At 34.6% G+C, this 26,462-nt stretch overlaps 1 protein-coding gene across 5 annotated transcripts in view; it reads left to right on the top strand.

The window, feature by feature from the left end:
• The window catches only part of LOC109544945, a 215,385-nt gene that overhangs the window by 117,977 nt on the left and 70,946 nt on the right, over positions 1 to 26,462 (top strand). For 2 of the 5 annotated variants that reach the window (XM_048667191.1, XM_048667192.1), the window contains one exon: positions 20,929 to 20,988. In XM_048667191.1, the coding sequence (XP_048523148.1) occupies positions 20,968 to 20,988 (21 nt within the window). In that variant the 5' untranslated portion in view covers positions 20,929 to 20,967. Of the gene's footprint in view, positions 1 to 3,988; positions 4,806 to 20,928; positions 20,989 to 26,462 lie in introns of those variants that run through there. The other 3 variants (XM_048667190.1, XM_019915371.2, XM_048667187.1) reach the window with 3 other exon arrangements.

The raw sequence follows: 26,462 nt of genomic DNA, 5'->3' as shown, positions 1-26,462 counted from the left end.
TGCATATGAGGAGTGTCACGTCGTTTAGTGCATATATTATTGCAAGTCCATCGGCTTTATTCTTAGCACAGCTTCAAAGAAAATACTCTAATGGTGGTAAATACCAAGTGCACGATGTTTTATTTTATCTTGATCTCTCAATGGAGCTTTCTTTTTGAGCTATTTCACTGTTTGAAATAAATATATTTTTTTAATTTTTGCTATTTCAAGCACGTGCACACAATGGCGTATTCGTAAATGTATACATATGTGAAGTTAGGACCTCTAAAAGTACAAATTAAGGATGTATATATAATATAAAATATGTAGGTAATATGTAAGTAAACATTTTATACAAGTATCATTCTAGCAAATTTTCAATTTTGTTTGGACTGGCAAACTTTTGGTTTGAGTAGATCGTCTGTTACTGTTCATAATTCATTTCTGTCGCGCGTCTGCTCATTTGTTGCGTATTATCTATCTTGGCTCGTCCACATATTCGTGAAATGATAATTAATAAAGTACAGCTGACTGCAGACTTAGACTGCAGGTATTTTGGAAAATTTGAATGCGGACATAGAAAGAGACGATTGTAGAAGTAAAAGGGCATTAGTACCGAAGCCAAATATTTGCTTTTTTATGTAATTTTCTCTACTACGTCATCGTTTCAAAGGTTGACTGATGAGTCAAGTCGTATTACGGAAAACTACATTTAATTGTTTGGATATTGTTCAAGGACAAACCGCTTTCGAATGATATAAAAATTAGCTTTAGAGCAAGGTTTAATGACGATTGTAAAAATGTCCTGATATATTTTTTAAAAAGATATTAGTTCAGCAGCCTAAGAAAAGCGGTACATAACCGAAAAAGAAATTGAGCCTCGAGCCAAAGAGAATTATTTGTGTCGACATCGGCTTTATTGGATACTAAAGTCTATTTTTACAATTTAATAATGGAGCTCCCTTTTGGAGTTCATAATTGAAGCTGTCTTATTATCCAATTTACATTTTCTACCGCAGCTAAATTTTTAATTGATTTACGATCAAAGGTCGAGTTCGGGCAGCTTATTACCCTCAGGATTTTTACGTAAATATTAGCACAAAGGGAGGTGGGTCGATATGTCAAATTAAAGCGTGATTTAATATTCTACTTGTGCAATATCAACATAAATTATTATGTGTGACTGGACATTAAATTTATAACATTTGTAAAAAATGATCCGGCAACTGCAAATTCCAATTTTAAAGTTCGCATTTACATCAGCACGAATACACACTCTTTCAGTGCATTTCACGAATCGATTGCGTTTTTTCCATATTGCTGCCAGCTTTGATGTCGAATACCGAACTTTAATAAACCCCTAAAAATAATGCACCATTCGGACTTAATTCACTGTGCAGGGCTCCGATATTCGCGTGATGAATCAAATTAAATTTTTGTAGAAAATCTCCACTGAATAGAGGCTTTACATTGAAAAGCGGCGCTGTATTCACAATATTCATCCTAATTGAGGCATTTAAGTCTGTGTAAAACTTGAGGTTGCTTGCACTATGGTTTATGTGCTTGGCATTTAAGATGCATGCATGGATTTTAAGAAAATATTTTTGAGGTAGTTTTTGCTCTTTTACTTACGGCTAAATCAACCACTGGCGTCTTATTTTCAATTACAGTGTACATTAGAGATTTGGCGAAGTGTGAATTTAAGGGGCGCCTAATAATTTCCTCTTGTTTGAGATTTCTTGAGACCAATATTTATTAAATCGATTAAAAATCTGGATTAATGATATTTCTTTTTGAAGCTTTCAGCATCTTTATGGCGAAATGAATCCTAAGGATAGTAAAAATTTAAAATTGCTTCTTGTTTTAGTTTAAAAGACCAATTTTTTAAACAGATATTTCTGCCCCCACTAGACACCCATATTTACTAAACTTTCACCAGTTTTCACATAAGCATAAAATGTAAGACTAGTTTGAAGCAGATTGGACGAATTACGCTTGATTCGAGGATAATGTTCAAACTTAATTAAAATTCTTTCCAAAAATTGAAAGAAGTAGGTAAAAGTACATATATCTGTGATTGATATATTATCAACATTAATTGGGAAGAAAGGCGTTCAATATATCTTACCTCAAAGCATTAAATAGAAAGTTAAACGATTTGATGGGAATTTGAGTTCCCGGAAATCTAAACACAAACCAGGAAAACATTGTAGTGAATAGAAGTGTAGAGAACGTAGTTAGATCATGGTATATTTGAGGTAATTCGCTGAAAGGAAAAAATTATTTCTAGAAACATTTTGTAGAAATTAATTAAATGACAAAAGAGCGCAAAAGCAAATGTGGTCGTAAATATGAAGCAAGAACTAATATGCGTAATATAGAGAAATCTTCGTTTGCTTTTAATTTTCAGTTACGACCTACTTTTCTTCTCTATTTGTGAATCCTGAAAAATAAATTAATTTCTTTTTATCTAAATATTGTATTCAGTTAACAATGGATAAGAATTTGCAAAAAATTGTCGAAATGAAATCTAATCGTCAGGCAGACATGTACGTTCTCTTCATACTCCTCAAATAGAACAAGATGACTGAAGCTCATATGTTCAGTGCTCATGAAAAATGTGTGAAGCGTTCACAAATAAGCCAAGTGTTTCATTTGAATTACACGTGACATCATTGAAACGGTGTTTGAAACGACCGATTTAAAACATGAATAAAACGTTGTTTCGTCATATTTCCTAGAAGAAGCAACAGCACTGAGGTGGATTCAGAGAAGTGATACAGTATTTCGTGCACTCTAAGTGAATCATATATACAGAGCAGAATGCTATTTAATCCGACCTTGACAAAAACTTTTGGCTGGCAACGAGCAACATTCTTGGCAAATATTAGTGGCACGTACACGTAAAATATATGGTGCTTCCTATTCATATTAATTGTTCATTATTGTGCCGTCTGGTTGGCAGCTATTATATGCAACTACAATAATTAGTCCTGTTTACAAACCGGCTTTGCTTTTAATTAGATTGCTACTGGCGAAAAAAATATCATCGCTAACCAGTTGCTTTGCCAATAGTCTTCATTTTATTAGGCTTGGAAAATTAATCGGAAATTTAAAGCTGTAGTGGTACGTTTACATTTAAAGCTGCGTTCATAAGGTGAACCTTCACTGGCCACAATTTTAGCTTCTTTATGTTGTTTTGGGGTACCAGACACTTTGGATTTTTTTTGCATTCGAAATGCAAAATTGGTGTTGAGAAATTAAACTTAGAAAAGAGCTCCACATTTTCACAAAACTCTAAATATCTCAGAAAACATAAGCTTCAGGTATGATAAATCTTAATAAATTTAACAATTATTTCGTTCGCCGGCACTAATATCAGAATAATGTACAGGGCAGTCGATTAAAAAAAATCAATTTTGGGTTGAGTCAAGTACATTAGAAAATAATTTTAAAATATACCCCCAACCGGCTTTCATTTATCAGGTAAAATAATACTTTTTATAATTAAATAGGTTAGTCGCATTCTTCCGTGTCGTATAATCTGAATAACCCTGTTTATTATAGAACGACTTTCTGCAATACTGCCATTATGCAAACAGTTTTAAGCAGCAAGTTAGTTGTTTTTTATGTCTTTTTTTAATCAAAAAATTATGATATGTATGTACAGTAGGTACACTAGATCCAAGAGAGCAGAAACCGAAAGAAAAAACCGAAATCAGCCATAAAAAAAGTCACTACAAGCATTAGAACGTCGAAAAGCTCTAATAATCGTTTATTTGCCTGACTTGAAGAATAATTAGCATCCGCTAATTGAACTAATTATCGTCCAGTCAATTCGGGCAATAATCGTAGATCATGAATCGTTTCCAGGCAACAATTTTAATGAAAAATATTCAGTGAAAATAGTGAAAACGCACTGTCGGTAAAATTATGAGGATTCGATCAAGTGGAATGGACCAATGGGATGTTGCGTCGCGACGCTCCGATCAGCGTGACGGCAGTTTTGTTGAAATGTGGCCGACGCCAAGTTCGACGCGCGGCGTCGGTCGTGAAAAATGTTTGTGAATGTTCAGATTCCGTGCATCGTTAAAATAATTTGGACTAAACGCATATTTGCGTTTTTTTTGTGTCGGTAGACATTAGTAGTGTCGACCATAATCTATCCTCGAATGTAGTGCTGTTTGCTTCGCAGTGAAAATGCCTTTTTTTCCTATGTAGAGCTCAACATTAAAGTAATTCAGGGGGAAAGCTCGAATTAACGTTTTAGTATTTTTGGACGCTAATCGATATTAAAATAGATATTTTTAAAATAATGTATGTCATTATTACGTAAGGAAATTTGGTGATATCGCTAAAAAAATAGCTAAACGTTGCCAACTTGCTCTAAGACCCCAATGTTTGAAAAGTTAATTTCTGACTTAAATGATGATTCGAGCATATTTTTCACACTTTCAAAACATATAGTTAAAAAAAGGGTAAAATAACACCTTCACCCACTGACGCGTCCAAATACTTCTGAATTTGTGATTGTAAGTTATTAGTTTGAAATATAATAATACCTGGAGCCACGCACACCAGCAGCTGGCTGTTTACAATTTTCGGTCAAAACATATATGAAAATATTATTTGTAATTCGTCTACTCCTGAGCAGAGTTGGTGTAATAAATATGCTGATTTCTTCAGAGTCTTTATCTAACACTTCAATTTACTGTTTACTTTGCAATAGTGCAGTGTTGTGGTGAACAATAAAATTATTAGTGTTTAAATTTGGATATTACTATGGCACTGGATTCTATTACGAGAAAATGAGCAGGTCGACCAAGGTGAGTGGTAAAATTGTAACCAAATTCCTCAACTTCGGGGCCCCAATTGGGAAATTGCCAAATACATTTATTTTTCACAACTTATGAAAGTTTCTAACGTATTTAAACTCGAGTCGCTGTTGGTACGCGATCGAATCGCTCCGCTAAGGTAAAGTTAATTTCCAATTAGGTTGTAATGAATATTTGGCTCTCCAAGTCGCCCCCTCCTCATCATTTGTAAATTAATTATCAGTCTTTGAAATGGAAATGAAGATCTTGCCTAATCTGTTACGATAACGAACATTCCGTGTAAACAAGTATCTCGGGCGCGTTTTGTTTTAATTACGAGTTAGTTTAAGAATGTTTCGGTTTCAAATTCGTTTCGAACAACATTTATGGCACAAAACTGAGACAATTTAAGGCGCAATTGAGGCAAGCCTTTGAAATATGTGAATGCTTGGAACATTCCAGCTGCTAATGTAAACTTTCCACTAATGGTTCCAAAGCGCTTCCATACATAACAGTTTCTTGTATATAATTGTACACATTTGCATGGGCAGCATACATCTACCACATTGTTTTCACGTGAGTTAGATTGACAAGGGGTGTCCGAGTAAGTGTAATTGTGTTTAATTAGCATTCGGCAGCAGAACAGAGAAATGATTTCTAAGAAAAAAATTGTAAAATCACGCTAAAACTTAGATAGGAACCACTGATAAGGAACTTCTTAGCAAAAGCATAAGGAAGAAAGGGGACGAAACAGGGCCACAGAAAGACAGACAACGATTGAAATGATAAAAAGAAGCCCAAATAATTTGATCCCTGCGTATTAGTCAATTTCAACATAAAGGGAACCTTTGCTTTCACTGTAAGAATAATTCTTGATACTCTCCGTCCGAAAGGAATGGGAAACTTTCACAGGGACCAGGAATAATGCTAATTTTGTAGTTTTTCCAGTTGACAAAAGAAATGTTGCAGTCATCATAAACAAACCGAAAATTCAATACCAAAATGATCAACTTCTTCAAAACCTAAGAAAGTTCAGATGTGACCAAATAACTGGATTAGGCGAGTTTCTCGCTTAGAATATTTGGCATTTTTCTTTGGCTTTGGCGTCTTCGCAAAAAGAAGGTAGACTTTATTTATGTTCGACATTGTCAAACATTTWGAGTTTACTCGCTCGTAATAAATGGCCAACCCCAAATACGCTGAGAGCCAAACATGTTTGCAGCGGTATCGTTGTAATTTTTCRAAAAAAAAATCAGCAACAAAACTTACAAAATCCTGGATTCCTTACAAGTCACTTTAGCTTGTGACATAAAATAATCCTAATAATTAATGTATTGARGGCTTATATCAATAAGTTTGCGTTTCCTACAAATATTTAGTTGAAAGTGATATTCAGCAAGAGAAAGTGGTAAAAACGATCAAGTAATTCCTAGATTAGCTCAAGTATACAAATGGGCAAAACATGCAGCCACGTGTTTGTATTTCGAGTCCATACCACATCTCAAGGCTCTTGTTTATTGCACTTAATCCCATCTTCTCAGATATCAATTGCGAATGCACCTTTCTGTTTACATCATCAGCCGAATCCCATGGGATTTCTTTATTTTTAATTGTCGGGTTTTCGGAATCCTGCAAAATAAACACGTTCTGGCGTTTCATTCTAAAATACATTTAACGACTAGAAAATTCATTCTATTTTCACGTTTATGGACGAGAATGTGTACTTCAAACAAACGTGTTTGGCCAAATGGATTATAACTATTTGAATTGAAATCAGTATGTATTTGACCCTGCTCCCGATGAAATGAGGGAATAATTGCTGCAGTTATGTTGGTTTCAGTTCCCACATTACACTGCAAGCTTTATGATCTGCAATTCGACTGAGAATCTAATGAAAATAAATTATCTGATTTCTTCTGCGAACTATCCATCTGGCGGTTCTATAAATAATATCATCCAGTCAACGAAGGAAAACAAATTCACTTGATCAAATAGAAGATACGATTAAGTAGTTACAAGCCTTGGAAAGATGCTTCAGCATATACGAAGCCTATTATTTACCAAGAATTTACGTTCTATGTAATACACGATGCTTGAAATATTTTGTTTTTATTCATTCATCAATTCATTATTAATAGTTGCTAACTAAACTTATTGTTAGTCATGTATTCAACCATTACAAGGATATTATCCAGCACAAATTTTGTAAATTTGAGACCGTAAATACACATGTAAAATCCAGGAAAAGCTTTAAAACAGTCGGCTGCTCTGTGCATGTCGTTTGCGCTCAAATCTTGCTTAATTTAGAATAACTTGACATGCGAAAAGCATTTTAATTAATTAAAACCTACATGCATTCACATACTGGTAGTTCTGTTGACAAACCAGCGCTATTAAATTTAATCCAAGCTGTGCTTTTAATATTCGGATTTGTTTGTAGATGTAATGCCTGGATTTGTTACTGGTGTGTTTGAGCTAGATCAACTTTACGGGACGAAACTTCGCTATTCAACCTAATTCTACAGTCCTAATGGAAATTGGGATATGTTATGTTAAGTAATGACTAGACTCCAACTCGCTTCAAATATATGGAGAATGAAAGCTAAATATAAGCAATGCGAATGTCATTCTATTAATTGCTATGTACGCATTATGCGGAGTTACTCGCTATGTAAGAATATTTCAATTTTAGTCTACCAACAGAGTAAATTACTGCACACAACGCAACGCTGAAGATTGTGCGAACTGATGAAAATGTTTTCTTCACATATTCCGCAATCAATAAAGGGCGTTTGGTTATTGTCTTTTCACTGTTTTTCTACAGCTGATCATTCCTTTAGGCCAAAACTTGGCACTTATTTGCTCTTCTCGTGTATTTTTCCCACAGAAACTTCACCACGATAACAGAAACTCGGTGGAAAGTTGAGAGGGTCGAAGTACATTTTTCTCGTCATCCGATATTTTCTTTTTCACGGTTAATCATTGGGCGAAATGAAGACAAACTTTTCGAAAGTTAAATGGTATTCTAGCTGTTCATGTTACGAAATCATAATAAGGAAAGTGGTAATTTCTTTAAAGTTGTTGTCATTAATGTTTATGTGTTACTTCGTCAGTAATCCAATCATGCAAAGTTTTTTGTATGTATGGCTGCACTGAAAATTTTGCCGAGTAATAAATGAATACTTATTACTCGTTTATTAAAATATCAGCATATTGTCATCATGCTACTAACTTTTTGCTCGCAATAATCATAAAGTTAACATGCTCAAGTGTTCTAAATACGTGGACAATGTAAAATAAATCAATGATTCGAAGACAGTTAAAACAATCTATAAGCAGTTGAAGTAAAAGAAACAGTGCGGCTAACAGGAAAATGTAGTGAAATTAATTGCAATTAATCAAGTGGAAATGAAGCATGATCCCGTAAGGAGCAACTTATTCAAAAAAATCGATCTCTAACAGAAATAATTTGCTTCATAGGTTGGGCTTTTGACTTATTTACAGTACATGCTGACCTGATTCCTTCTGACCTCTCCAAAATTGTAATACACGCTTGTGTATGCCTTAAAACTTTATCTTTTCGAGCCTTATTCCCAATTAAAACTTTATTACGCATGTTCTGTGCTGCTTTCCTGGTGTTTGTTAACATGAAAAACTTTCTGTTTCAGGATTGAAAAATCAATTACTTCAGTTTCATAACAGGAAATGATTAAAAATAGAAGCATTTATTCTTTAATATTCCAGTATATTAATAACTATTTGTTCTGATGAGCTGCTAACCATGTCGTTTTAAGCATTTTAGTTTAATCTTAGAAATACATGATTTAATGTAAATTCAATACCATTCTTTTCCGCTCGTTTTGTTGCATTTGCAGTATCTGCAAAGACCCATCAAAACGTCGTTAATTCACCCTCCACGTCACATGCCAGATAAAAACTCCCCCGTGTTTTAAAACATTGTTCTCTTTATTGTTAGCGACGTATCTTTTGATCTTTTCGCGTGTATTTCCCCAAAGTAGCACCTTTCTCATTTAGAAAACTCATTAATAATGGGAAGGAAAGCGGAATAGGAAAATCGGGTCAAACGAGGAATATTTCACGCACAAATTCAACCGCACACTTTTGTATTTCGTTCTGTTCTATTTTTGCTCGGCATTCGGCATTGTTTATCGGTCGGTCGTTTATTTAAAGTTGTGACAGACGATTGGGTTGGCCATTTTTTTTCGCTCAACTATCGGTTATCAGTTCGAAGGTCGGACTGGTTTTGTTCAAAGGAGACCGGGTTTTGAGTTCAAATCTACTGGATTCAGTGCTATGGTGAAAACAGCATCGTTGGCTGTTGACCGATTTTCCAAACTTAATGGAAAAGGTAGATACTTGGAGAAAAAATACCACACATTCTTTCATTCATCAGTTTTTTTCCTTCTTTTCATAAAAAATTATAATTTGTAAAAATCATATACAATGTGGTATTTATTAAACATTGGCGTACTTTTCTTGACGATGTCTTATTATTCTTCGTTTATGTGTACGAAGATGTTAACAGGAGAAGATCGAAATTCAACCTTGTGATTAGCAAATTTTTGAAATTAATCCAGTGTTTGATTGCAGACCGTTTGCTGCATTTTACAAGCACTGCACAGAAAATGTAGAAGCTTTACTTATTGTTGCTTTTAATTTTTTGTTCAATTCACTGCTTCGGGCTGAAAAGGATTTAAAAAATTGTCTGAAAAACTCAGGCACGAAATCCAAATATGTCCCTGCTACTTGATTTGACGCAATAGCACACAATTCTCGTTTACATATTTGGGAATCTATAACGTAAAACTATTTAAAAGATGGGATCTAACAATTTACTATCGTTTAGGAAAAATGTCGTCAATTTGCTTGTAGTCCTATATATTTGATCACGCAACTAATCAAGAGCTTCAAATACACACGCTAAACTTGGAATCGAAAAAAGCTCCCGTGAAATTGTTTTTCTTTTAAATCAATATTAAAGAATACGACATCGAAATTGTGATCGTCTTCCGGGCGTCCGATTCGAAAAGTTGCCGGATCCTTTTAATTTTGCAGCGCGAAGATGCCGACCTTTTGAACAATCAAAGACACGGCCTGAATTACAAATTGGGTTGGATAAATAAAGTCGGAAAATACGAGAACTGAATCGTTTGAAAGTTTCTTCTGTGCCATGTTTACGTTGAAAACCTGAAGCATTCAGAATTCATGAGTCGACCATCGCTCTCAAAGGGCAAATGCCTAATTCAGATTTACCGAGGGTTGCTTATGAACTTCGAAATTGGCCTGAACATTCGATGGTGTGCTTAATAATACAGACTTTGGAAGTGCTGTTTTCGATCTGATGTCGATTTGCTCTACAGGTGAAAGTGCATAGCTAGAAGTCACTTTAGTCACGATACGATTTTTTAAAAAGATATTCGCTTTCAATACGCTCGAGTCAAGGCCCTATTCTTCCTTAGTCTTAACTAATTTTGCATGTAGGTTTGTTATGTTGCTTTTGAATATTTTTCCTAATTGATGCAAATTATCTATTGGGTAAATATAAATTTTAGTAAATTGCACCTTCTGCAATCGTATTTTCATGAAAAAAGAGCCAAACTGCGAGCAGGTTCCGATTTGTCCGTTATTATTCAGTTACAAAAATTGACGAATGTAAATTAAAAAGTCGTTTTCATTTTGCCCATTTTGCGTCAAAATACTATTAAAGCAAGTGAACCTGTTTTGCAAATATTCCATATAGTTGAACGTAAGGTTAACGTTACTTCCTGGATATCAAAAATGGAAGTGAAGCCCAATCCCAATTTTTGCTTAAATAAACTGCTTGAAAAAGTTTCCGCATTATAAGTAGGGCCCGACGAAGACAAAGGAACGATCAATTTATCTCCAGGCCGACGGGTCTTGAAAACGCCAAAGGTAAAAACACGAAGGATCCGAAAAGGGACCAGAAGGTTTGAAATAACATCGACTCGACTAATTTAATTAGTTTCTTTCGTTTCTAAACTGTTTTGTGAACTGTTTCCTTTTTCTCGCATGAACCAGTTCATTCAAGGCTGTTTAATAAGCGCTTCAAATTTGATTTGTTGGCAACTCGATTAATTGAATCGAGATTGACTGATGTTGGTATGGCTCGCTTAACCAGGCACACGGAGAAAATTCGATTTAATATTTGGTAATTCAGGTCTACTCAGATCATATTATCGTCAATCCAATTCCAAATCACAACAGAAAATGTATGGTAGATTTTTTATGTTTTGGCTGGTATCTTTCTGCTACTGATTCTAGATTATTTAGCTGATTTTCCGTCGAGCTCCTTCTGGTGTGTTGAAGTTTTCTCGCGTTGTTCCAATTAGTATTGCAGATGAACTGGAATCAAGGAAACCTTCATTTTTACCCGTGCAAATATCTAGTTGCATTAACTGCACCTCAGCTTTCATAATTGAGAGCTGTATGATACACATTTTGTCTTAATGGATTTTACTTAAATATGGACCCTTCGGAGTTAAGTTCTCCTTGCTTTAAGCGTCGCGAAATAACGCATTCGTATTTCCCTCATGCGTTCCAACGAAAATCCTCCTGGCTTATCGAACTTCACGTGAAAGTTGGATTGGTTTCTGCAGATTCGACGCCGTTGGGTTTACTTTGAGGGGTTTGCGAACAATGGATATTCGTACAATCGCTTTCCGTATCCGAATTAATCAGATTTGTTTGATAAATCGAAGTTGGTTCTATTCAAAACATCTCCAAGATAAACCTAAGTTGCAAACGCCAATTGCGATGCCAGAGATCCATACGATTTGCTTCGCTTTAAGCTGACCCGATTAGAAAGGCGCACTTTTCTGAGTCCGACCTCGATCTAGTCACAAACAATTCAGGCTTATTTGACTTTTTAATTTTCAAGTTCACACGACAAAACAAGCCGATAAATTCGGTTACGCTCAGTTTTAAGATAGATGTGTCAGATTTATCTTGTTTACGAGTTATAGCTCGAGAAATAGTTCCAATTTGGTGCCAGAGTTATCAGGTATCATTTTATTCGGTCAACCAAACAGCAAGCAGTCTAAACTAAGTTACGTAAACTGCTTGCTTTGCTTTCCGGTTTTCGTAACGTAATCGAAGTAATTAATTGGCATACTTATTTTGCCGCATTTTTTCGTTTAAAAACACTTAATCTATTCACTTCCTCAGAATATTTTTTTTACGTTTTCTCCATTCAGCAATAAAACTCCATTTGGCCAACAATTCAAAATTAATAAACCCGCATAGGGTGTAAACAACAACAAAAGATCTCGAGCGGTTGACGAGCTGTTCCGTTGTTGAGCGACTAAATTTGCAGCGAGATTTACGTTGCCTTCCAGCTTGTTTAATTTCTCTTAAAAGCTTATCACGCGAAGATTTATATTGGTACTTAAGGCCGCTCAAAACGTCTTAACATGTTTTTGAACGGCTCTGCAAAGAATTGTTTTAAAGTTGTCTAACCAATGCTAGTAAACGGGAACAGCTTCATGTTGAGTAATGTGGATCTTTAAAGGGTTGAACCATTCAATTTCAATTCGCCACAATTAATTGCTATATCATTTGTGTATTTTGGATAGGCTTAATTAACCATTTCTTCAACTTTTGCCCATAAATCTCAACTTTTGAGAGGAAAAACAACTTATCTGACAAATAATTGTCCCAATCCAACCATAGATACTCTGTAACCTGTACAACTTCAGTATATCTCGATGTTTTCTAAATCTACCAATGATAAATTTTAAATAGGAACAATAAGTCGGGGTCTAGGTAAAGCTAGCCAATAAGTAAACAGTAAGAAAACGGTACATACAGGCTTAGAAAATTCATCGGAGAATGGTGTAAATGGACAATTTCGATCCAGACGTTACACTTGGGAGCTGGATAGCGTCTATCTTCTGCAACTCAATGCTTTTTATTGGCAATCCATTTTAAAATTATATGTCGGTATTGTTCAATCGATAGATTTTCCTTACAATTTGTTTTGTTGCTATTCGGCAAATGTCGTTCGAAAATCGAGCTTTCTATTTAGATCTTATTTTTCGTATCTAACACTCAGCCACACATTTAGATTGAGGACAGTAATTTTAATTAATTAAAGGCGAATCAAAGTCACAATTTTTCTGTCGTGTCTGGTTTTTTCAGAATTGATTGGGATTTACTAATAAGCTGTACAAATAATACATATACAAATGCCATATACAGGCAAACATTTTATAAATTTTTGTACAAGTTACAGTTAATGAAGGGAAACGTAGCACACAGAATTGGCAATTATCAAAGTTTACTCCTTGAAAATTTCTGTCATATGTATATTAAATAAGAATTTTTCCAGAACGAGGTTTCCGATAGCGAGTTTGAAAACTCGTAGATTATACAGTAATTTTGTCGATTCAATGACAATGTTTAAAACCTTCACATTAAATCAAAGAGTAACAGTTTACACTTCCACAGCTTCAACTCCCTTCTAGACAAAAACATTGAAAACAACACTTTAATACACAATATAATTTGAATAATATAAGTATATATATAATATATAAATAAAATAAGTATATTATATAATGATGATTCAAACTATGCGAATTATTCGCAAAGTCATGCACGACGCATCTTTGACCAAAATATGTTCTATTACCACAAAAAATATGAAATATATTTTATGGACTAAAAAAGATAACCGAAACAACAACCGGACCGGACAGAACTAATATAAAACACAAGCATAATTGTAAGTCTCTTTCTGTTATTTCGAGAAAAAGTGTTATTATTTATAACGTTTGTCCCACAGTAAAGAGAATTAATTATGTTGTTTATTCTGTCTTATATAGATGATTATGGCTTTTTACTATTTCCACCTGTTCAAAAAATTTAGTTTTTGTGTCGGACCTGATTAGTGGCAGAGTAATATCTTGGCATAATTAAATTAGTCCATACTGTTAAAACCATCTAACAACATGAAAGCGTAACGTATTTTTAATAGATCTGTTTGCTCTTTTAGTTCAAACGGCTTTTCCGTCCGTATCCGTCTGATTAGATGGAATTCAGCAAAATAAAATGCACTTTTAATTCAAAATGCTATTAAATTACTTTTGATGCTTTGCCTGGAAACTTCTTTAAAGGTCTTAACGACTAGAGCAAAATGGGATTAAATTATGGGCGGCGCTCTCTACTCGGGATGCTTTTAAATTAACAATAAATCTAGGAGATAATCAAATTATTAGCTCGCAATCTAGGTTAAGGTGCTTATGAAAAGAAGGGAAACACGACTAATAATAGAAAAATACTCACTTAGTAGAGCCATCTAAGAGGGCTTTTAGAGATATTGTTCTCGTTATTAGTTTGCTCTTGGGCTAGGAAAAAGAGCTCATATTGCACACTTCAATAATAGTGTCTGCCGCCTAATTAAACATCATGGAGTTCTATATTTTCCTTATTAATTAGTCTGTCCGCTTGTTGAAAGTTTCGCTTTGCTAAAACTATGATCAAAACACGCAATAAAATAAAACCGAACATTCGCTGACAATGCCCTCAGCGTTCACATCTATGTTCAAAATTAATCCTGGAAAATTAATACAGATTCTTGCAGAAAGCCACCTCCCAAAGAGTTTGTGACGAGGATGGACCGCCTGCTGGATCAGGCACTCGATGTAATTAAAACATGCCACACTCATCAAGCAAACAAAGCCATAAAATGAAGTTGAAAATTTAATATCAACCAACTTCACGTTCAATGTACAACTGTGCTTTTGACGACGCTCCCCTACGGGCTCACGCTATGCAAAATAGATTCAAAGCTTTGTTGGCACATGGTGACAAAAGAACTAGATTATTGGGAATGTCGATAAAATTTGTTTTGCAGTTCGCAGATGAAACGCACAATGAGGGAAAAGATAAAGGAAGGTTTTGTAAAAAAAATCGAGAGATTTTTGATAATGAATGTTGAAAGGCATGCTGCAAAAGCTCTTTTACAGTTGGAAAGTTAATTGGGAAATTGCATTAAGCCATTGATGTTGTCTGTGAAAAAATTACAATGGATCGGTTATTAGTTGGAACGTTCCAATGAGCACGGAATGGAATTATGACTTTGAAAGTTCAACAATGGTTCGTAATACTGTGCGTCTAGTTGACTCCATCAAGGGGATCTTCTCGGTTCTAGATAGTTTGGGACTGGATTGAAGCTCCTTTTATTTTTTAAAAATGGCCCAAAGAGTCAGTAATTCCGCCTCAAGCCTGCTATCAAAACTTGATGACTAACATGTCAATTTTTTATTTTATTTCTTGACTTCGATAGAACAAGAACTTCTTATCCATTGAGCAAACTAATTTCATCAGATATGCCTGCAATGTCATAAGCGACATTCTGAAGAGTTACTTGAGAATTTGTGGGGGAATTGTGGTTGACAACTTCATTAAAGTCTTATGAACGTAGCTTGGAATGCCTGGAAAATTAATAATCCAACTTGAAAATTGCTGATAAATAAATGACGTTAATGACTATACGCAGGTTGATAACTTGCTTCGTGTTCAGCGAATGCTAGTTTAAACAGGAAATCTTCATCGCGAAAATCGAGCTTCCAATTTTAAGCATTACGATTCCCACTAGTATGAGCGACACAATTTCTTTGTAACGTTAATGTGCATACATATATGCAGCAGTCGTAAAACTTTCTGATGAAACAGTGCCGCAAGCCATAACAATATAAAAGTTTAGTACTTTTAAAACTAGAAGGACGCCAAGAGAGGCAATCATGAGCTCCTAAATGCTCCTGCTATGGCTCTCGGCATTTAGCAATAAAATTTGCCAAAGAAAAACTTCCGCAGAATGAAGTGGTTTTTCTTAACAACGTTTAAGAGCAGATGCAGAAGTTGGATGAATAACAAGTACATTTGCGGCTTGCTGGTTTTAGTCTGGACAATAGTGATCGCTTTGAGCTCAATTATTTGGACTCTGTACATGTCTAGGAATCAACGCTTTAATCTTAAGGTTTAATAAAGTCTTCCTGATATATGCCATTAAATTAACCAACAAATAATATTTAACTGCTTTGGGCCACTACTATTCTCCAAATTTTTCACTTGTTCGCTCAATCTTTTAAGTCGGTTGGATAGTTGCCACCATCAGCTAAGTATCCCCGATGTATCGTTGTTTCCGACATCCGCTTCATAAATCTCGTTAATTTATGTTTTGTTCAAATTTTGGTTGCCGAGAGAAAAAGTTGAACTATTTTGTCGATATTGTTCAGTCGAGCAAAAAGTGGTTCGCTCCATTTAACAAATCTGGTAAATCTAGGCCGGCTACATTTCTTTGTTTTCGACCAACTTGAGCCGATAACCGAAGCTGATGGACTAGCACGAGAATATTTTCGATGGGAATAATCCAGCTTTCGATTATCACTTTGACCGTTTTGCTATTTTTAAGTGGGTTTTATTGGGCAATCTACTGGGCCACTTGAAACGAGCTAAAGGTCAGGAGGAGACACTTGGGATATGAAGCCGTACGAAAAGTAACTCTATAAATAAATATTATGTTTATTTTGCGTATGCACGTTTTGGTAATATAGTTTCTATGCATTGGAAATAAATATAAACTAAAGCGATCCTTAATCCTATTCTGTATAGCTTCAATCTAACACAGCAAAATGGGTTCAATATATTAAAGAACTGTTACTGAGTTTAATACCAATAGTTCAAAAAGTGATTTTATGTTTGAAACGATTGCCCAATTTGTACTTTATGGGAAAACATCTTAAGTCAATGGGATATTTTGTTACAGATTTCGTTTAAATATCAAGCAAATTCTGTATCGAACAGTTACAATCAAAGACATTAATCTAAGGTTACAGATGCAGTAATGCAACTGGAAAAATAATAATTTTCCTTTTTTTGTCAAACAAGGAACATTTTTATTTGGGTGAAAACTTCCAATTCCAAAGTGCTGTTTCATTCCAAAAATGGGGTTTTCAGTTTTATATCTCGTAGTGCAAACACAAAGTCTAAACTTCACAAAAATATTAACAGTTTTTAATACGCACTTAACTATAGAAAAAGTTGTAGAATATTTAAATAATAATTACAAACAATTTGATAAACCCTTTGAAGATATATTTATAAGAAATTGCTAACTTTTGAAGAAATATAACATAAGAGGACCATCGAAGTTTAAGAGTTGATTTCTCCAAAACGGTTAAAGGAATTAAAAATTTTTTAGACCGTACACGTTTTCCTGCATACACCCGAAAACATTGGAACTAAAATTTCAATATATGTGAGATTTCGTTTGCCAGAATATTTGATCTGCACTTCCACAAAGGTATTTAAGACCTTTGTGTAAGTAAGAAGTAAGAATCTCAATTTTCAAACCTGCTAAAATTGATAATATCTGATGAATCATTAGTTGAAAATAATATTCGTAAGGGCCCAAATTAGCCAGCTTTTATTGCGTCTGCTCTTAGTGCAGCAAAAATAAAGAATTAATTTATTCAAATATCGATCTAGCGTTGATGATTAATTAAAAATATTAATCTAGAAATCAGTGTTTACATTTATTGTTGTATTATTTAAAAAAATAAATTAAAGACAAAACCAATCGCAAAGTACTTACTTTTTTAATTTGAGTCTTTCGCAATGTAAATGATTTATATAATCCAAGCTACAGTGGATAGCGCTTGAATGAGCAGGAATATCTTTAATATTGTCAAAACCAGCTTAAGTCAATGGATCAATATATCAATATCAATAGTCGAATAATTAGAATGATAATTTATTAAACGCGATTTTTAAGTATACTAACTCGGGGTGTAATAATAGTTATATACGTAACCCGTAGGATATAAGTATTATCAACACACGCAGGTGAATATTTGCACGACGAGGCTTTAGGCCGAGTCTCAATTACGTAAGTGCGTTAATAATATAATATCCTACGTGCTACGTACAATATTTTATCTACAACCACAACGATTATTATTTTAACGATTATTTGATAAAAAATAATTAGTTTTAAATTTGTATACCGAGCACAGGTAATGAAAATTTGTCATTGTCATCAGAATCATTCTCAAAGTTGAGTTTTAAAATTACACGTTTTATATTGAGTTCAAGCGATGATCTGCCATGTTATATTGAGAACGAAGGTTTTAATGTTGTTTCTGATCTTGTGACAGGGAAGCCACGGAAGAAGTGCCAAGAAGCTTTTATTCGGTAACAGAAATGATGCAGTTGACGAACGATATTCAACTTAACAAGCGAGGAAGAATTATTAGTATATCTTAACGAAGTAAGCAAAAGAGATAAATCCTCATCCCTTTGGTTCTCGGTGTTTTTTGTGTGTGCATCTTTCGTTCACTACACCATTTCCGGTACCGATCAAAAGCTTCTTGGTATTTATTTTTTACACGATTTATCTGGCACAAGATCCGAAACAACATTAAAAGCTTCATTCTCAATATCAGATGGCGGATCATCGCTTGAACTTATATTAAAATGTGCAATTTTAAGACACAACTTTGTCAGTGATCGACAAACTTATTACCGCGCTAGTTCGATAATATATTAAAAGAACTACTAGTGCGGTAATGACATTTGAAGGAGTGCCCACTAATAGTCATTATATAACAATTGAAAAAAAAAATTAAATCTGATTCTCATCTCAAGTTGATACTAAAAGTTGACTGAGATGTACTCATAAAAAAAATCCTTTAGGACTGTACTTGTAATCAATATTATACAAAGGGATTATTTGAAGAAAAAAATGCCTTTTGCATTAAAAAAAGTAAAATTAACTTAAAGCAATAATTGTTCGCCTAATGCTAAACGGTATTTTGGTCATGCACTCTAACAGGAATTGAACCGGAAAGAAACAGCATAGCAGAGCGTTGAATGCGGGTGACAAACGATCCCACATTAAGCCGTTTTCATCCGAACTGCAAATTAAAAAAGTAAATTTAATCGGCCGCTTCTTCGCAACGTGTTTACAAAACCTAAACTTGGTTATATCGAACGCTGAGCCCCCCGGGTCCCGAATGTTTTAAGTGGGCCGCCCTAATTCGCTAAAATAATATTTGGCATGCTGTTCGGGCTTTCGGTTAGGCGAATTGCCTTCTACTTTCTAGCAGTCAGGCCAGGAGCGGCTCGTCGCTTTGAACTATCCAGAAGGGGGCTCGACAACTTTCAAAGCTTAGAGCTTTCAACTCAACTGAGCGGAAATAGGTAGCAATGCGTGGGACGAATAAAGTTGACAAATATATGCAGTTGGTGATTTTATTATTATTATTTTTTTGATGCAACTCAAAGGATTTTTAAGCAAATCTTCAAACAACTCAATTTCACCTGAAGGAAGATTGTTCAATTGAATATTTCAGTTGAAACTTTGGGTCATGTTTAACTTTCACGCTTGCAATAATTAATTATATGCCTTTGCAGGTCTCTCAAATGTCATTCTATTCTATCTTTGTAATGGCTGAGGAAAACTAACTTCAATTTGTTTGCACTTGCGTATCGATGTTTCCTTTTATTGCCTTTAATTTAATTACTTTCAGTTTCACTGCGGACGTCTTTGTTGTTATTTGTTTGCTAATCGTTTTTAGTTTCGCATTTGATAGCAAACAATTGTTTTTAGGAAGCATCACAATTTTATAAAACTAAGTCAAGGGCGTATATTTGAGTTTGTTGGTTTGTATTGTGCAGATTTTTTTTGTTCGAGATAGAGTCCGATTTCTTCTTCTTTATGTTTAGTTTTAATTCCATATGGAGATATTAGCAAACTTTCTGGCTATGTCTGTGACGGTCGTGATGATTCCTTGATTTTGACTTGGATGGTGGTTCATCCCAAGAGGCCAGTTGAACATTTTCTAAATACTTCTAAAGCAAATCGTATATGCACTTGTCCAGGCGGTCGCGTTCATGGTTCCATATTATAAACGTGTCATCCACGTACAGATCTTCGACTGAAAGGTTGTTGTTTTCGATGCTGCTTCTTCGAATTTTTCATGCAGAATTTTGCTAAATAGGTTTCCGTTTTTTTTTGGTTCGCAGAACTCTCCATCTTACAAGAACGACTGCTTTTCATACATTACATGAAAAAACTAACATTTTTTATTTGCGTTTGTTCTAGGCTAAGATTTGTAATTTTGCTTTTAAATTGATCCGAGTTTTTGATTCTATGTGCAGCTACATGTTTTGCTCCTTGTTTATGAATTTTATAAAATCTATCATTTAACTTATGAAAAGTCACCTGAATGTCCTCATATTTAACGATTTTCTTTTTGGTGGTTTCCTTTGACGGTGAATAATTTTTCAGGCAGTTTATGTTCCTCAGCTTGGCTTGTGCGGGATCTCTCCGGAAGTCTTTAGCAGCCTCTTCTGAGTGTATTCCGCAGTCGCTGTAGCAGTTTCTGTATTGGCTGGGAGCATGATCAAATTGTTATTTCCCCTAATCAAAGGGATCAGCATGAGTGAGGATTTGATGATCATCTCTACAAAGATTGTGTAGAAAGATGTGGAGGCTTCCAGACGGATTTTATTTGTTGGTTGTTCTGGAGCTCTGTAGTTCGGTAACAGAAATTAACATCAGCATCATCAAGTGTGAGAATGGGAATAAAAAAAAGTAACGATTACGAATTGAAATTTTATTATTGGTAGTCCCATTCCATCTCGACAACATATTGTTGGGCAAGCCAAAACTTAATAAAACATCAAACGTAGTGAAAAATCAATATGAGAATGGCTAAGCAAGGCAAACTAGTTAATTAAAAACCTAGAAAAATTAATAAAATTAAATGGACGGACGGAGTTTGAAAATGGGTGCAATAAAATGAAATAAAGTTAAGTGACTTTATTGTTTTGGTGTATATTTAAAGGCAGTTCTCAGACCATAACGAGAAAAGTGGGACTTGGAATATTAAATACATAAAGAATACTTCTAAAAAGATTTTAATTGCTGTTTTCCATTCTATTTAATTAATTAAATTGCGTAAGGTAGACCTTAAGAAAGTGAAAAAAATGCATGTTAATTTAAGGCAAAGCCGAAATACTTGCTCTTTCTGTTTTATTTTAACCCGAATTAAATTAATTGAATATAATTTATTTTAATTAATTGCAGAGCGACAGCCTAGCGAAATCTGAACCTTCGTCAAAGGATATGACAGCATCAGTTAATACGGTAAGTAACATGTTTCAGTGCAAAACCATCAAGGTTTAGTGGTTATTTTCCTCCAAAAGCCGGGCATTTTTTAAACCCCATTATCATTAGTATCTCTCGAACTCTGGTCGATTAGGCGATAAAAAATGTGAAGTTCAACTTTAAACATTTACGCTAAATCTATTAGTTTGCTCGTAGAATGCAGTCCATTGTGAAACAAATTAGGTATGCCTATTATGCGCAACAAAATGATGACGCATAATAATTATTTGCGCGGTTGAGCTTCGCAATTTCGATGCACAGAATAAACATTAGCGTTAATTTGCAACTGCAAATTGTACATGTATGTACTAGATAATGTTCAAACAACTAACAGTTCAAAGGTGGGTACCGAAAATATATAAATTGAAATTCCCGGCAAAACCTGACGTTTGCAAATTTTCTCTGTGGAATTTGTTCCGCTCTAATTCCGACTCGAATTTTAGTTTAGCTGGGGTAACTGTAAATAAGTGGATTTATTCTACGAGTTTAAGTGTTATTTGGGAATGCAAACATACCAACAGAATCGATCAGTTCCATCAAATATTTGCTTTTCATACCGATGGAATAAGTGCACTTCTGAAAGGAGCACTTCATGCAAATTGAAACACTGTGTTTTATTTGTTCCAACTGAGGCAAAACAGCCAAAATAAAAATATGAAACATACGAAATGCAAACAAAGCCAGCCAGCCCGCAATTGTGGAAGTGGAATCAAACTGGAATCTTTTTCAATTAAATTATTACATCCTGTCATATGAAAGAGAAACAATGTGGGACATTTATTTTCAACTCGCTTGAGGTTTGCAGTTTCTATTAGTGTATAAAACGTTGTATTGTAATTTGTTTGCGATGACAAATTTTACATTGCCAGACATTTTGTTTTATGAGATTAGACATTTTCTGCTCAGTTGCTCCGGCCGCAGATGGTTGGAAAGTTTTCGGAAACCTTGGACGCTTCTGCAAGCAAGGATTATTGTGCTTGAAGTCGATTTTCCATACTGTTTAAACCATCAATTAATTGTTTGCTTTTTGTTTAATTCAAATTCTTAATAGGGATATTAGTCGTTAACTTTCTTCATTTTAATACGAGTTAAGGTTCCTATAATACACTCTTGTTTGTTTGTACACTGTTTGTACACACATGTTTGTGATATGTTTGTCGTATTGTGTTTCACGATATTCATGCACTCAACTCTACTTTCATTTTCAATGTCTCCATTTTTTTACACTTTTAGTCATTGACTCTCATTTTAAGTTAGTTTTTATTTCGTTTATTTCGCATATTTTGATCTGTTATGATGGGAGTTCTTAAAAATTATTTTATTACTTTTGCCATGTTGTCTCGCCTTCGCAATCCTCTCTACTCGACCAGTTATAACTGCACATGTGATTTTTTATCCAATGTAATAGCACATGTGATTATTTATTATTTATTTATATTTTGTTGAGTTTGATAGACCATTACAAGTCTTCTACATGAAGTGCTGCATAATTTGATTAGTGTTGTTTAATCGACGGACAACAAACTGAATTTTTATGTATTTTTGAACGGATTCTCTCCCCTTGAACCGTGGCTTTCCGCACGAAATAATTCATAACGTAATAATCGTTTCTATAATTTTGGCTGGTTCCAAAATCACTTAAGAATCCGGCTAATCCAAATCCGGGCCTGTTTAAACTTGCATAACAATAAAGAACCCCAATTTCAGCCGATGAGCGGCGCGTAACGCTCATTATGCCCTCTGAATTATTAACTCCAGTTTCAACGCGGCGGTAAGGCCGTGATGAAAGGTAAATCAAATACATCAGCAATTACGGTTATTACACATCCCTAATCACAAACTGCTCTTAAAAGTTGTCTAAGGATCTTGGGAATAATTGATGAGCAAAGTCCGGAAACATACATTAGGCGCCCTTATACGTTTTAGGGCTTTTAAGGCTTACTTAGGAGATCAGCAATTAGGTCGTAAGGTTGAAAAATGCACGAGATGGAAGTAATGAGTTTACATTAAGAGTGAGTGGAATGATGAAGTACCGAAGATAAGTACATGTTAAATTAATCGGAATTTGCAAAGTTTAAAACAAAGAATCATTTGTGCGCTGAACAGTCGTACTTCATATTCAAGTTATACTCAAAGAAGTTCATAAGAAACCCGTAGAGTTTATTAAAACAGTTGGTATAGATTTTGGTAACGGACAGGGTCCGTGAGTTGATTCTAAAAACATAGCGATAAATATTTCCGGACGAGCGGTGCTTTATCGGAAGAGGAGCTGTTTTTAAATCTCATTTATTTTGCGGGATTTCCAGAATATTTATACCTAGATCAGGTGGAATCGTAAAAAGCAAAAAGCAGAAAAGGGCGACCGTCATAAATTGAAGCCAGGTAGTGTGTGATTTTATTTTGCGATTTTTCCTAACAAATTACTGGGCTTAATTTTAGCAAACTAAAAAGTGCTTTGGGAGTGAAGCAAATTCATGAGCTTGCAACATAAAACCGACTTATTGCGGAAAATCATAACTAGAATGTTTCTTATTCCTTTTGTTTCGATTTTACATTTTAATTTTAATTAAAAGATTACTTTTAATATTTTTCTTAATACATAATAGAAATTTTGCTAAGTCTATTCATACGAATGATGAACAGTAATTTACACAGGTTAACAAATCAGTAAAATTTCMTATGCAACATGAAAATATTACTGCTCTAAATAAGAACARAAACCAAATTTAAAAGCAAATTAYACATGATASAGAAGACAGCTGCGTTTAGAATCACACCAAGTACACAAATATCAACATTTCTTCTAAAAGTTATTGTTATTCAGGACTCAGTTTACCTTACAAGAAGTCTGGTCAAACAATGCATAAAATTTTCAATTTAATTCATATTTTCAATGTCTTTCATTCCTTAAAAATTATATTTTGAATGAGAAAAGTTAAAATGTATAAGAATGTGGCACATGTATACAGTTTATTTTGCTTCTGGAAACTCTAACTAGTTCTCACCTTCTACATGAGGACYCCGCATTTATTGTTGATTACACGAAATTTACTACAGTGAAAGTTAAATTAAGAAACTGAAAATTGCCGCAATGTTGAAACAAAGAATCAGAACCAGACRAGGAAGACKATTGAAAAATTTAGCACAATTTTTTTCCGACCGAAACCCTATTTCAAGTGACGGTTCGAAGAGTGMAATGTCTCTACATTTTTATTAACTTTTTTCATTTCAAATTCTTTAACAAACAGATGGAACAGAAAAGCTCAATAAWAGCCTTGCAAAGAATGAAAACTGATGTTATGAAGTGAGGTTACGAAGTAAATTTGCGCAGTTATCGGCTAAATTGCCWGCTTTTGAGTAAAGTCTGCTCTAGTGAGGCATTTTACATCGACATACGTTTGTATACGGGAAGATACGTAACTAKCAAATCCCTTGGTCTCACCTGATTTTACTWTACGTTGTTTTATAAAATAATTCCAAAAYCTTTCTGAGTAAMATACTSCACTAAAASAGTTTCAAAATAGTCCCAATKTATTTTGAGATGTTCACGGTCAGTTCTATGCAGTTGACCGCTCCATATATTGTGTTTTTCAAATTCACTCTCACTCATAGTGGTTAAAAAGTGACAARAAACGGTCATTTAATTCAATGAAAAATAAATAAATGAGAAAGCAAGTCAGCAAAGTCAGTTTGTTCCCGAATTGATACTCCGATGCCGGAGATGAGAAACAGTCGACTTTTATCCTCTTCACATAAAACAAAAGTGTGGAAATAACGTGGAATTACCACCATGGCCGAAAGCAAGCGATAGAGCGATGCGGCAAAAAGGGGGCGAATAGCGAAAATATACACGCAATAAAAGAAAACTGGCACTTTCCATCGTTCCTTTCTCTCCGCATATTGGCCCGAATTATTTTCCTATGCACGATTGTCTCTTTACAATGGAGCATCATTTGCGGAATAGTAACGTCGCGTAGCTCAAACTTTGTTGTCTATTCAAATTTGAGTCCGAATTCTGGCTTGTATCGAATTGAATTTTGAAATGCACAGAATTCTAAACCAGTTGTACAGTTACACAGTCGGTATCGAAAATGACGATTTTTGCAGTACATAAAAGAATATAGGGCTATGTGCAATTAGATATATAGTAGAGCAGAGCCTCCACTTGAATTAAAGCTTTCACTTTCACACATGATTTACAGTCGGATTTTGGAAATTGCAATGCAATAAAAGTGGAGTTATCCAGGTTAGTTATAGTGGTTGGTACAGCCACACATATTGGAAACCTTAGGAGCCGTATAAATTTAAGCAAAACAAAATACAAAGCAAGATAAATCCATAAATAAATCATAGACTAATATTCGAAGCGAGCTCCAATTTGCGGTAGCTTACACGTTGTCCTGTTCTGCGCTTCATCTCCGCAGACTTTGGCATGGTTTTTGCCTGGGGACAGTATTTCATCACGTTCTCATAAATTTCTGTTGTTATATAATCCGCGACGAGAGCTGAAGTTTTCTTTGCACGGTACAAACAAGCGAAATTTGTCAGAGTCGACCCATTTATGTCACAGTTAGCCCGCAGGAGCCGGCTAAACGTTACAAACGGACTGAAAAAGTGATGTCTTCTTTTTTTTTTAAGAGTATCCTTTGTCGTCGGGCCCATAGACATGATTACATTGTATTGACGTTTTTGTCTGGCAATCAAAGAAATTTTCGGGAACAGGCTCGTCGCTATCGGATGGTCAGATATAAAACTCCTGGGCTGCTCGGAAAACTCGCTGCAATTTCCATTTTCTATTCGATCAGAGCATTTCAAAGAATAAGAACATGGGAAGTTGGATCAAGGTGAAGTCATGGTCAGTTTAGCAATGCGCCACTGATTTGATAGTAGAGAATATTTTCTATTTGTGTAGGATGAGTATGCAACGGATATTCACTTGCACGGATGTCAAATTTGCTAAAGACAAAAGGCACACAAAAAATGTTGCTCATAGGTTATCACTTGAATTTTAGTTGTTAGAGCTTCATATATACAGGGTTGCTTATTAGTGCGTCAAAGTGCTATATCTCAGTAAATATGAACTTTACAAGAAAATACGTCCTACGAAAGTTTTTCATGTTTAAAAGGTCCACATTTTAAAATTACTTTCCAATATACGGGGTGTATCATAAACGTGTGGTAGTTACCAACTTTGGTTTTTTAAATGGAACCGCCGCTTTTTTCATTCATTTTCAGATTTGTCGTCAAAATTTAAGTTAAGTTTGTGTCAAACGTTTTACCTGAAAAATTTACGATTTCCGAGTTATTCGTAAAAATGTGAAAGTTTTGACAGCTACTGGTTTCCACAGAAATCGATGATGTACACTACCCGCTGCGAATTTTGGAAAACAGTTTTCAGCGATTCTAACAGAACATCATGATCTACGCGTAGATATGTTTTAAATTATAAGGAA

The sequence above is a fragment of the Dendroctonus ponderosae genome, unplaced genomic scaffold (assembly GCF_020466585.1).
Source record: "Dendroctonus ponderosae isolate FM_Combo_2020 unplaced genomic scaffold, Dpon_F_20191213v2 Dpon_F_20191213_6, whole genome shotgun sequence".
NCBI classification, from domain to species: domain Eukaryota; kingdom Metazoa; phylum Arthropoda; class Insecta; order Coleoptera; family Curculionidae; genus Dendroctonus; species Dendroctonus ponderosae.
Note: the sequence above shows the minus strand (reverse complement) of the source record. Positions and strands in the feature narration are given on the sequence as shown.